General features: G+C 37.8%; 1 protein-coding gene and 1 long non-coding RNA gene across 19 annotated transcripts in view; one reads left to right on the top strand and one right to left on the bottom strand.

Moving 5' to 3' along the window:
* Positions 1–13,464, bottom strand: part of LOC105486272 (collagen type XXV alpha 1 chain) — a 507,117-nt gene that overhangs the window by 25,102 nt on the left and 468,551 nt on the right. For 14 of the 17 annotated variants that reach the window (XM_011749079.2, XM_071093205.1, XM_071093207.1 and 11 more), the window contains 5 exons: positions 12,173–12,253; positions 11,221–11,283; positions 10,548–10,598; positions 7,330–7,356; positions 3,727–3,807 (listed from right to left, as the gene is read on the bottom strand). In XM_011749079.2, the coding sequence (XP_011747381.2) occupies positions 3,727–3,807; positions 7,330–7,356; positions 10,548–10,598; positions 11,221–11,283; positions 12,173–12,253 (303 nt within the window). The remainder of the gene's footprint in view (positions 1–3,726; positions 3,808–7,329; positions 7,357–10,547; positions 10,599–11,220; positions 11,284–12,172; positions 12,254–13,464) is intronic. The other 3 variants (XM_011749078.2, XM_071093212.1, XM_071093216.1) reach the window with 1 other exon arrangement.
* LOC105486271 (uncharacterized) overlaps positions 1–13,464 on the top strand; it is an 84,899-nt gene that overhangs the window by 70,001 nt on the left and 1,434 nt on the right. The window contains exon 4 of one of the 2 annotated variants that reach the window (XR_011621110.1): positions 10,998–11,155. This is a non-coding gene — a long non-coding RNA (uncharacterized lncRNA). Of the gene's footprint in view, positions 1–10,997; positions 11,605–13,464 lie in introns of those variants that run through there. The other variant, XR_011621109.1, reaches the window with a different exon arrangement.

The raw sequence follows: 13,464 nt of genomic DNA, 5'->3' as shown, positions 1-13,464 counted from the left end.
TGGTTGGTAGCAGGGTTGGTGGGTGTAACACGAATGACAAGAACAGAGATTAGTATGAGGTACCGATGAACAAATGTAACACTTCAAACAACATAATACGCAGTTACAGGGTTCTGGGATGAATATCACATTGCTACAAATTGTTAGTTAAAAAAAAAAAAAAAACCACATGACAAACACCCCACAGATGATGGCATTTTAATGACATTTCTATTTGACAAATTCTTATTTAGAAATCAAGCTAATGAAGTGTATAAACTGGGCTACAAAGTAGTTACTCATAACAGTCGCAGGCTTCTATCTAATTTCCCTATGAAATTCATTTTCTAAAGACTATGCTGTTCACCATATATTTCTTTAGGTTCTGAAGAGAAAAGAATGGGCTAAAAAAAGGGCTCATTATAATAATCAATCAAATTTAGCATTTCAGAGAGAAAAAAAGAGCTCTGGTTATACTTGTTAAAATAGTGTTTATGAATAACAAATGCAGGGTTTTCACATGTTAGGATGACTCTTGGTGGATTTTACATCAACAATAATTACTCATTGTTTTCTCATTTGTTCCTACTGTTCACACTACCTTCCACTAGAGGGACTTCTAGGAAAGGGAAAAAGCCAGAAAACAGTTCGTGCGAACAAGCAAAAAATAACTTCCAAACTAAATTGTTTCTCGATTCCTTCAAATAATCTTTGCATCAAAGCCCGACTGGGGAAATAACTTTAAAAATTTAATGTTCTCAGACAATGCACGCTTTTCTTCACTTTGAACTCTAGGCTACACATAAATAGTGTATGATTAAAAAATGGCATTTTCAATGTTTGTTTCAAGAATAAGCACAATTATTTCTTTGATACGGCTTTTGTGTTTCAAAGCGCTAGTATTTATTTATAGTCCTTTAAAAATATTGGTTAGATCAAGGAGTATTTAAGAAAGAAAATGCACTGGCCCTAAAAATTCTCTTGTCAAGATCGCAGAACTATTTCCCAATTTTATGCTTCAGATGCAGTTAATAATACAAAATGGAAAAAAAAATCGATTCCAGATGAAAACTCTATATACATGTTGGGTATTTTGAGTTTTTATTTTAAAATTTCTTCTGTATAATCCTATTATGAGCCATACTATAACTGCAAAATACATACTTTTTTTTTTTTTTTTGAGATGGAGTTTCACCCTTGTTGCCCAGACTGAAGTGCAATGGCAAAATCTTGGCTCACTGCAACCTCCATCTCCCAGGTTCAAGCGATTCTCCTGCCTCAGCCTCCCGAATAGCTGGGATTACAGGCATGCGCCATCACACCCAGCTAATTTTTGTGTTTTTAGTAGAGACAGGGTTTCATCATGTTGGCCAGGCTGGTCTCAAACTCCTGATGTCCACTGATCACCTGCACTTTGGGAGATCACTGGCTAGTCTCAAACTCCTGATCTCCCAAAGTGCTGGGATTACAGGTGTGAGCCACCGTGCCTGGCCTACGTACATCTTTTTTTTTTTTTTTTTTGAGATGGAGTCTCGCACTGTCGCCTAGGCTGGAGTGCAGTGGTGTGATCTCAGCTCACTGCAACCTCCACCTCCCAGGTTTATGCCATTCTTCTGCCTCAGCCTCCCAAGTAGCTGGGACTACAGGCGCCCGCCACCACACCCGGCTAATTATTTTTAGTCGAGACAGGGTTTGTTAGCCAGGATGGTCTTGATCTCCTGACCTGGTGATCCACCCGCCTCGGCCACCCAAAGTGCTGGGATTACAGGCATGAGCCACTGTGCCCAGCCTTACATATGTCTTTTGTTAGCAATAATTACAATAAAAATGTATATTGTTGTTCGTTTGTTTAAGGTTAGCATAGGTACAGCTGTTAGCTAAATGTTCCATAAAAATTATCAATAGCCCTAAATTTTAAATTAGGGCAGACTTTAAATAAATCAGATTGAAAGTTTAAATAAAATAGAAAATCCAAACTTTCTTTTGCCTTTTGATACTTTCTTCAGTTACCATTATTATAACATTTGAAAATAAATGTAGGCCAGGCATAGTGGCTCACATCTATAATCCCAGAGCTTTTAGAGGCTGAGGAGGAAAGACTGTTTGAGGCCATGAGTTAGAGATCAGCGTGGGAAACATTGCGAGACCCAATCTCTGTAAAATATTTAAAAAAATAAATCGCTTGAGCCCAGGACTTTGAAGCTGCAGTGAGCTATGATTGTACCATTAGACTCTAGCCTGGTGACAGAGTGAGACGCTGTCTCAAAAAGAGAAAAAAGAAAATAAATGGTGAAATTGTAATAATTTTACACTGATACTATTATATCTACCTAGAATGCTGAATTAATGACTCACATAAATTATAGAGGTTTTATGCCTGTAGTCCATTGATCTAATTGGTGTGATTAATTGATTAAACCTATATTCTAGGTTGGGCTGGTGGCTCATACCTGTAATACCAGCACTTTGTGAGGCTGAGGCGGGTGGATCACCTGAGGTCAGGAGTTTGAGACCAGCGTGTCCAACGTGGTGAAACCCCATCTCTACTAAAAATAGAAAACTTAGCTGGGCATGGTGGTGCGCACTTGTAATCCCAGCTACTCGGGAGGCTGAGGCACAAGAATTGCTTGAACCCGGGAGATGGAAGTTGTGGTGAGCCGAGATGGCACCACTGCACTCCAGCCTGGGTGACAGAGAGAGCCTCTGTCTCAAAAATAAATAAATTAAATAAACCTATATTTTAATACAAGGTTTACATCAGTCATTCAATAAATAAATACCTACTGACCATCTACTATATGTGGGATGTATGTAAGGCACTTGCTATCAACTGGCATAAAGTATAATACCCATGGCAAAAATGAAATAAGTGGTCATCAGCTTTTTTTCCTCCCACATTTCCTAAATTGTTGATTTCCTAAATTGTGTATAAACTATATTCTGCTACTGATTTTATGTCATATTTTACTCATGTAATCTGTATTGTTCTTTGTTGATTTGTATCTGTATTCACCTAATAGGTAGCATATTAAAGGCTTGAAATTAAAGCCTCGTAATAACAATTTTTTAAAAATCTCCGTTTAGTTGTTGTGGAAAGAAGGCTGACATAAAGAAAACGAAGAGCCAGGGGGAGATTCCTTCTTCATGAAAAATAAAAATCTCTAAACAACTGCAAAATACTTCTTTTATACTACTCACTATTGCCACAAGAACCTCATAACAGGGAATTTTCAATACGAACAACATAAAACACGTAGAACATGATATGATTGATTAATGTAAGGAGCCACAGCATTGACCTCACGCCATCAACAATGGCCAATTCCATACCTGCCACCAACTGAGGGCTACAGTTTTTGGTATCCAAGGAGAAAAAACAATTGAGGAGGCATTTTAAACTGCACTAGACTATAAAAAGTGTTTGGGAGAAACTATGAAATAATGAGCACAACACTTTTAAAAGAAGGGGATAATGGGAGAAGAATTGTCAGCCCTAAAAGAGGAAGGTTGGCATGTATGTAATTGAAGAATGACAGGACATTTATAGCATTGTTTGTTGCGGGTCTTCCTCTTACAGAAAAGCAGGCATCAGAGACACAAAACTGAGCTGAGCTCTCCTCGAACATAGTGTGTTTCCTAATTACAGAAACCTCAACAGTACGAGCTGCTGAGTAAACTACAGTTATCACGTAGGGTAGAAAGAAAAATCTGAGATTTGCACTAAAATGGAAAGTTTTCTTTACTTACTGGAAGACCAAGGGGTCCTCTGTCACCCTTTTGACCTGGTTCACCCTTCAATCCTTTAACACCATTTAACCCTGGTTCACCCTAAATGCAAAAGCAAATGCCAATTTTGGTTGCTATTATGGGTGTTTAAACTGTGAGAGAAGAGAGCCAGTCTCTGAAATAGTTGCAGATTCCAGTTTTAGGAAACAGCAGAGTCAGGCTAGATTTGTCTTGCACCAAATATTAATTTTTAAAGTTAAAATTAGTTACTAAACTGACATCAACAATTAATATTCTAGAAATCAAAATTCCCAGGAAAGTGTGCTGCTTACAATAAAAATATGTATGGTTGATTTCCTAAAGTTTTCAGTTCTATCTCAAGGAAATTCATGTTATACTACATTTTTATGATCAAATAATTCAAAGACAATCGAGTGGAGGATGCTGAAGAAGATTCAGTAGAAGAAAAAAAAAAACCCACTCTGCTGGAATGGAAAACTGGAATATGCAGGACAGGGTTATAGACAGATATTTTAAGCCTTTAAGCATGTTGTCCAACGGAATGAACTAAAAATGTAGCAGCTGATGTTTGAAGTAATGCCATTTAGCAAGTCCTCATTCACTGCCCTTGCCAAGTCAGATCCCTACATGGACTAATCAACAAATCACCAATCCCAGGAGAAAATATGAAGATCAAAGAACTTAAATGTAGTTTTACTAACTATCCATCTGCCCAATGTTAGAATAAAGAAAGTATGAATTTAACTCAGGGTGACATTATAAAAGCCACGGTAAATGGTAAATTATTGACTCTATTTTTAAAAACCAAGAAATACAGTACACCTATTTTCCATCAGTAACAACATGTTAGATATCAAGTTCTGACCTGTATAATTTTTGACTTTTATGTGTAGACATTAATTTGCCAAGAAAATCTTGAAGGACTTGTGAATGAGAGATGATTTCAGACACAAATGCCCTATAGAGTCTTGCTGGGTTGGGACGGGAAAGGGAAGAGGCTATACTGACATGACAGAAGGGGTTTTTAACCTGGGTAATATTTACTCAACTTGCCTAATGATGTAAGTCAGTGTAGCGCTTGTTAAACATAAAGAGTTCAGGGCCCCACCCAGTCCATGGTAGCACAGAAATGGGTATCTTTAATAAGCCTCCCAGGTGATTCTTATCAGGAAATTCTGGGAAACACTGAGCTAGATTCATGCATGGAATCATGTTATGTATTTGAACTTTCAAAGGGGGTCGCAAAGTGATAAACACATTGGCATGGCATAAAAAAATCCAGGATTTTGAAGATAGGATGTTTGCTGCACAGCCACTCTAGGAAGTCCAAATGTGCCGGTTGTTGGTAAGATAGTATCCTGGGAATTCTACTGATTGAGGACACGATATTAAGGCCAAGGCTCAATAGTCAGTGACTAATTTGAGATCTGTGGCTTTGCATGTGTGTGTACTTTCAGCAAGTGGTCTTGAGGTACTTGGGGTTAAATCCAGTGACAGAAAGACCAAATTTCAAGTCTGGACCTAAGTTCTAGTCCCAGATGTGTCATGAACTAGCTGTGTAATTTGGGGCAAATAACCTAAACTGTTTGGGCCTGTAGTTTATCATCTATGAAATCAGGGAACTTGCATAGATATCGATGAGGTCTTTTCAACTTTATAATATCTGAAACTTATGATTTAAGTAAGAATTGAAGTTGTATGGACAAAATAAATTGTTGCATTCTAGAAATCAAAAGCTTCTTGGGCATCTCCTAATCCAACTGTGATGGCATATCTGAATCACTTATGAAATTAAATATCTTGGTGACATTATCCTTAGTCATTATGACCAGGCTGGTTTTTGTTGGCATCTTAAAATCCAAGAGTAGGGCTGGGCGCGGTGGCTCAAGCTTATAATCCCAGCACTGTAGGAGGCCAAGGCAGGCGGATCACCTGGGGTCAGGAGTTCAAGACCAGCGTGGCCAACATGGTGAAACCTCATCTCTACGAAAAATACAAAAATTAGTCGGGCATGGTGGTGGGTGCCTGTAATCCCAGCTACTTGGGAGGCTGAGGTAGGAGAATCACCTGAACCCAGGAGGCAGAGGTTGCAGTGAGCCGAGACTGCACCATTGCTCTCCAGCCTGGGAAACAAGAGCGAAATGCCATCTGAAACAAACAAACAAACAAACAAAAATCCAAGAGTAGGAAGCATTGATTTTGTCCAGATGGGGAAAAAGGCTGAGAGAGATTAAATAACTACTAAGATCACAAAGCTGATAGATGGTGCTCCTGTTTTCTGACTCCCCCAGATAGTACTCTCACCCCAAAGTCTAATTGATGCTTCTGAGATACTGTTAACTCACTGGCCTTATTGGAAGGTAAGGTAGTCTAAGAAGAATAAAGAGGCGTGAACTTCTCCCATTCCTGGGTGTCACCTGCCTGACTGGGAAAAGGAAACCCAGATTTTCTGAGTCAGACCAATACCTGCCACCATCCCTAGAGCTGCGTGGGCTAAAGAGAGCCAGCGTCCCCCGAGGAGACAGTGGCCTGCCTCTGGGCTTTGTGACGCCTAGTGCCAACATTGCCTTTATGTGTCTTCCCAGCCCCTACCTGTTAGTTGCACCAGCTCACTACTGAGGCACTCTCAGGAGTTCATGAACCTTCTTTCAAGCAGGCTTGAGGATGAGTTATAGAATTTTTCTGTTCAGAACCAAGTATCACATAGCAACAATAACAGCTGTCTTTTGATATTTATCAACAGCTGCACCAGATATTTTGCTAAGTGTTTTATAATCATACCTCATTAAGTTATCACAGCACTGTAAGGTGAGTTACCCAGTTGAGTAAATAAAGGATCAGAGAGGGTCCATAATCTGCTCAAAGTGATACAGCCTGGCAAGATTGAGATTAGAACATAAGTCTTTATCACATATGTTCCCTGAAAGGGGGAGCTTGTCTTTCAGGGCTTATTTTAATCTGCTGAGATGTCCTCTTGGTCTAGACTAAGGCAAAGGACAGGTGGAGACCATCTTCATCATGCAAGCTACACTAATTCTGACAAAGAGGAGCTTTTCTCTCATGTTCTCTTTTTAACCCAAAAGTATAGAATGCATGTAAGTGCTGTGATCTTCTTCCCAGTATAGCACACCTGAAATACCCCACCCACTTCTAGACCAATGACCTCTGGGCAAATACAAAATTAAGATGCTGGAGAGGCAAAGCATTTAGATGTGGTATGACTATATGGCAAGCAAGAAATATCAATTACTAACATCCAAATATACAGCTAGAGACACCACTAAAAAAAGCATCTAGACTAGTCTGAGAATCTCATCAGATTCACTTCTAAATGGTTGACTTGAGTACATTATGATTCATAATTTGAGAAGCTTACATAGTAACCAGGAAAAAGGCAAAATGAGGAATAATTTATCTCCAGGTGATCACTTAAATTTGTTATAAGTCATTTTGTGTTATGAGATTTAAACATCTGGATGCTTAAAGGCTCAAAGATTATCAACATTACTTGACAAATAAGACAGGACAGACATGCTTCTGTCATGCTTCTCCATGATTATCAAGGAAGCAGAAATCAAATAATCAAGGGATTTGTTGGATTACCTTTGGTCCAGGAAGTCCATGAGGTCCCTGAAAATGGAAAACAGAGCTTTTAATTAAGAATTGATTCTCTGTTTCCCAGCAGGAGTGAATATTATATCACATAACAAAAGAGATGTAAGACAAGAATCTTCTTGTTTGAGCTATAGCTAGAGGCAGGCTAGTGGATATTATTTATTACCTACCAAAAGTTCCTGCCAGTTCTTGGATTGCTCTGTAATAGGAAATTCATTAATAGCAATTCTGTCTGCTAATACCTTTGAGGAGGGAGAAATCAGCCAGGGTTACGTGGAAGAAAGAAGTAGGAAAAAACAGTATTCTGAAGAAGTAAATTATGGTCACTCTTTCCTCCCATTGCTCAAGAAAGAGCATTATTGAATGATCTAAGCCACAGAGCATAGCCAGTCATCCCTTTCTGACTAGCTCCATTTCTATTTTATACCATAAACAATTATTATTGACTTCTTCTCCTTCTCCTTCTCCTTCTCCTTCTTCCTTCTCCTTCCTCCCTCCCTCCCTTTCTCTCTTTCTTTCTTTCTTTCTTTCTTTCTTTCTTTCTTTCTTTCTTTCTTTCTTTCTTTCTTTCTTTCTTTCTTTCTTTTTCTTTCTTTCTTTCTTTCTTTCTTTCTTTTTCTTTCTTTTTCTTTCTTTCTTTCTCTTCTTTCTTTTTTTGAAAAAATGGTAATTTTTTCAAATTACCATTAAAAAGTCTGAGTAGAATAAGCGAGATGCTTCATGAGTTCAAATGAAATAAAAATATGACTTTGAAGAGAAATTTGCCAAAGAGAAGCCCCAGATTTTAAGTGACAGGGAAGAGGAGAGGTTTTCCATTAACTCTTCCAGACCCAAGGTGTTGAATGATCTAAAGAAGACAGGAAGTGAGGAGATGACACCCAAGTTTGGGATTCTGGAGCATCATTTAAGATTAAAGAAAAAATTGTTATGTAGGAAAGCTAAGCATTATTATTTAGATTGCATTTATTTTTACAAAAACAAATTCTTCAAAGTTCTTGTAATAATTGTTTATCGGTGGAAGAAAGTCATAATGCATGCATGACTCAGGATTATAAAACACGTATTTTGTAGAAAATCTAAATATACAGACTAGTCAATTTAAATTAACTAAGGTTACTGTGGAATGCTGTAAACATTTCAAGAGATTTAAACAAACTATTTGGAGAAAGGAGTATTTAAATATCCATCAGTAAAATTATAAAACTTCAGGAAAAATTTATATTAAGCAATGCCTATATATTTGTTACATATGTCCACATTAGAATAATATTTTCCTTTTCGATAAGTGTCAGGTAAGCATTTTCAGGAAATGGCTGTTACTTTATCAGGTATTCTTATCTCATTTTAATAATGGCTTAAAATTCCTCTAAACTAATTAATTTTATGATATGAACAGGCTGTAGCATTTTCTAATTTAACTTTCTATCTTATAGTAGAGGAGGTATTTAAAAAAAAAGCCAAAAGTATGCCATTTGCTTAATTCTTAATGAACCATCTAGTTTTAAGAAAATAAGGTCACACTGGGTGAGGTGGCTCACACCTGTAATCCTAGCACTTTGGGATGCCAAGGCGGGTGCATCACTTGAGTCCAGCAGTTCAAGAGCAGCTTGGGCAATGTGGTGAAACTTCATCTATTCAAAAAATACAAAAATTAACTGGGCGTGGTTGGTGACATGTGCCGTAGTCCCAGCTACTCAGGAGGCTGATGTGGGACGATCACCTGAGCCCAGGAGATAGAGGTTGCAGTGAGCCATGATCGTGCCACTGTACTCCAGCCTGGGCCACAGAGTGAGACCTTGTCTCAAAAAAAAAAAAGGAGAAAGAAAGAAAGAGCGAGAAAGGGAGGTAGGGAGGAAGGAGCAGGAAGAAGAAGAAGAAGAAGGAGAAGGAGAAGGAGAAGAAGTCAATAATAATTGTTTATGGTGTAAAATAGAAATGGAGCTAGTCAGAAAGGGATGACTGGCTATGCTCTGTGGCTTAGATCATTCCAATAATGCTCTTTCTTGAGCAATGGGAGGAAAGAGTGACCATAATTTACTTATTCTGTAATACTGAAGTCTTTTGATTAATTTACACCTGAGAGACACATCTGACCTTCTAACCTGCTTCACTTGCTCTTATTCTGCTCCAGTCAAAAGCATTTGAAGCACTCTGCCTTTGACATTCTAACCTTAACACAACTGTCATTGGTTTGACATTTAAAGAATTATACTTGCTTAATGGCTGCCTTCCTCACTGGACATCAGTTCCTTCAGGGCAGGGCCACTGTCACCATTGGCCACTGCAAGACACCTGCAGTTAACACTGGCCCTGGCTCAATGAATCAATCAAAGTATCATAAAAGTAAGAAGGAAAAGATCTACCAATATATGTTATCTGAGGAAGTAAGCTTCAATTTTTATCATACTGTTTTACAAATATCCTTTTTTAAAATTGACACATAACTATATTTATGGATACGATATGATGTTTTGATATCTTATACGTAAATGTTCCTACTGAACATTTCATTAAAGAGTTCAAACCTCAAACTTTGTCAGAATCATTCTTTAATGGCTATTACTACTACTACTATTACTATGATTATTATTTTTGAGATAGGGTCTCACTGTCTCCCAGGCTGAAGTGCAAGGGCACGATCACAACTCACTGCAACCTCGGCCTCCCTGGGCTCAGGCAATCCTCCCAACTCAGCCTCCTGAGTAGCTGGGACTACAGGCATGTGCCACCATGGCCAGTTAATTTTTGTATTTTTTGTAGAGATGGGGTTTTGCCATGTTGCCCAGGCTGGTAACTCCTGACCTCAAATGATCTGCCCACCTCGGCCTCCCAAAGTGTTGGGATTACAGGCATGAGCCATTGTGTCCAGCTCATTCTAAATCTTATTCTGCTGGTATTAGAGCAGCGGCTGGATAAAATGATTTGCCAGTGTTCACGCTGTAAGGCTGTAGTAGAGCTTGCTATATCTGTCTGTCTTTCCTCACCTCTATCACGAAACTACTCTTATCTCTTCTCAACATATGTGTTTGGGAGAGTGAATGACAACACTGTAAAGTTAATATATCTCAAAGCACCTGGTATTTTCCATCCATTCCACAGAGAGTAGTACAAAATACAAGCTGACTGTTTAGAGGGATGTGTTCATGTTCTCTCTAGTAGCATGCTCATAAATAAGCAATTACATTTTAGAAAGAAGGGAAACTTACCATGGGGCCAGGTGGGCCATGGGGACCTGGTGGGCCTGGTGGGCCTATGATCTGTATGTCCAAAAAATAAAAATGTTTTTGGTTACTTCATTTAGATAAGGCAGTTCAACTTGAATCTTGTGCTGGGGTTCTGCTAAGGCCATTAGTAGTTGCAGAGGAAGAAAGATACTGGAATAAGTGATGTGTTTGATTCTCTAGATTTAGAAATTCCCTTGTGAGAATTAAAAAAATACTCCAAAAAAAAGTTCTACAAAAGCCAGAATAAATCAAAAGTATGTTAAAAGAAAAGGAAGCAACTGATTACCAAGAAACGCTATAATGTCACTACTATCAAACTCAAATATTTCACTAAGCATAAGCAGGACACTGGAGAAAACAAACAAGTATGTTCTATATTCACAAAGATCTATCCATTGTTATGAGAAAACCATTGATTTTTTTTTCCCTCAGGATTAGACAGTCCTCTGAAAACCTGCTTCTACCTCAGACCTCTGATATACTTTGTCTCTCACTGTGCAAGGCTGACGGATGTTTCTTCTACAGTTTGACAAACCAAGAAGTTTGAGGTCTGTCTACTGTTATTCAGTCATCTGGCAGAGGTGGTATAGGTAAGTAACAGGTCAGCGTGTGAGGAGGCTCAGGAACCATGGAAGTTCAGCCACCATGGACTTACAGAAGGACCCTGTGGACCTGGCATTCCAGAATCTCCTTTTTCTCCTTTAATTCCATTGGCTCCCTACAAACAACCAGTAGCAGAGTTAAGCAGATAAAGTTATTTCCAGTGTAAGAGACAACTGAATTTTCTCCCCAATCCCATTGTTCTCTTGACATTTTATAATATTATGCACTTGCTACATAAAAGAAGGATTTATCTCCTTGCATTCTAGCTTAAAATAGCAACTTTACTAAAATCTCTAGGATTATGGGTGATATGTAAAATAAAATATAAAGTAAATACAAACTGGCTTGAGCTTGATTGGTTAAAGTCCTACGGTGTTAAATATATTGAGTTATAAATGTTATATATTTTATGGTGGTGTGCAATTTAAACAGCAAAGGTAAGTCTTTTAACTTAGTTTTTATTGACATTTATATACTTCCTTGTTTTATAAAAAAGTCTAAGGCAGTGTAGTTTACTACATTTTTTAAAACAATTTTTACATTTTTCTCCTCCAAATTCTGGGTTAGAATTATGGGGAAAACCACAAAACACCATCCCATAGTATCATACACACAGAGGACACTTTCCAGAGAAATTTGTTTTTTAATTGTCCTGTATTTTTTGGCTCATTTCTTTATTATGGTTTATTTCATAATAACCAGTTAATATCATCTTATGCATACTAAATTAAAGTGGCCAACTATGTTTATTTTTTTATCTTCTAGGGAAAACAATTCAGGAAAACATGAAGGCTTACTTTATAATTCATTTGGTTACAAGCTTTACAATTTGAGTTCCCTAGAGTAATTAACCAATAATACCCCTCAAATATTTCAAAATAAAAATATTAGATGAACCACTAGATGAGATTGCAGCTAATGATATAACTCTTTTCTGATTGTTTAATTTACCTTAATAAGAACATAACATAAAAAGTATAAACAAACGAAAACTATAAACATACCGGTAATCCAGGAAGTCCAATTCCTCCTTTTTCGCCTGTCATACCTGGGTCCCCCATGTCTCCCTTTGAGCCTTTGAGTCCCTAAAAATGATAGATAGAGTTGGCATGTAAGCAGCATACTGACCCCTGATAATTACATCCTAGGGAAAATAGAATTCCGGATCAATTTCATTAGTAGGTGGGTTCAATGTTGAGATGATTCTGATTTTTGTTTTTAGGTCGAGTTATTTCTTACAGCACCCTTCTATATGCAATCAGTACTATTTCTCCCTATAATGAAATAGATTAAGTTCTATTAGACCATTTAAGTATGAAAAACATGAACTTAGGTTTTCACATAATTTCTCCTGATTTTATATTTTTACCTGGCAGCTAATTCTATCTCACCACACCTGAAAACAACTTAATAGATTTCATTCTCAACAATACAGGATGTATTCTGAACCAGGACCTAGTTTTATATAATAACAAATGTCCAGAAAAATTTCTCTCATCTCTATCCACTATACTCCCCTCCCTCCTAACTGCAGGCAGAAGTTCCAGTCACCATCAGTTTGCAATGGTCCAGTCTACAGACTGGTAAATCATTGGATCATTTACCGCACACTAATGCTCAATCAATGCTTAAAAGTATGACAACCTCTTCACAGTGTTCTTATTTTGTTCTCATGATGTCTCTATGAGGTGAGCCAGAATGTTATTTTTATTCTCCTTTACAGTGAGGAAATAAATATGGATTTTGAATGTTAACAAATCTGAATTTTGTAATTTTTTTTTTTTTTTTTGAGTCAGAGTCTCACTCTGTCACCCAGGCTGGACTGCAATGGCGTGATCTTGGCTCACTGCAACCTCTGGCTCCCAGGTTCAAGCCATTCTCCTGCTTCAGCCTTCCAAGTAGCTGGGACTACAGGCATGCACCACTATGCCCAGCTAATTTTTGTACTTTTAGTAGAGACGAGGTTTCACCATGTTGGCCAGGCTGGTCTCAAACTCCTGACCTCAGGTGATCTGCCCACCGTGGCCTCCCAAAGTGCTGAGATTACAGGCATGAGCCACCATGCCTGGCCTGAATTTTATAATATTAGTACTGACATTAATTTATATTTTTAAGCATTTTCATCCTAGGAAACTCACTTCGATATACTGATGGCTCATTCTTCAGTAGAGATGATCATAGTTATTATGGTAAGGGGCTTCTAGGCTGCACAAACCTGTTTATCTTTTCTTTATTAAAAACTATTCATGGATAAAAATTATTTATGGAAAGGAACTTTTCTTGTTAACTGTACCTA

The sequence above is a fragment of the Macaca nemestrina genome, chromosome 3 (genome assembly GCF_043159975.1).
Source record: "Macaca nemestrina isolate mMacNem1 chromosome 3, mMacNem.hap1, whole genome shotgun sequence".
NCBI classification, from domain to species: Eukaryota; Metazoa; Chordata; class Mammalia; order Primates; family Cercopithecidae; genus Macaca; species Macaca nemestrina.
This window is presented reverse-complemented; position numbering and strand designations above follow the sequence as displayed.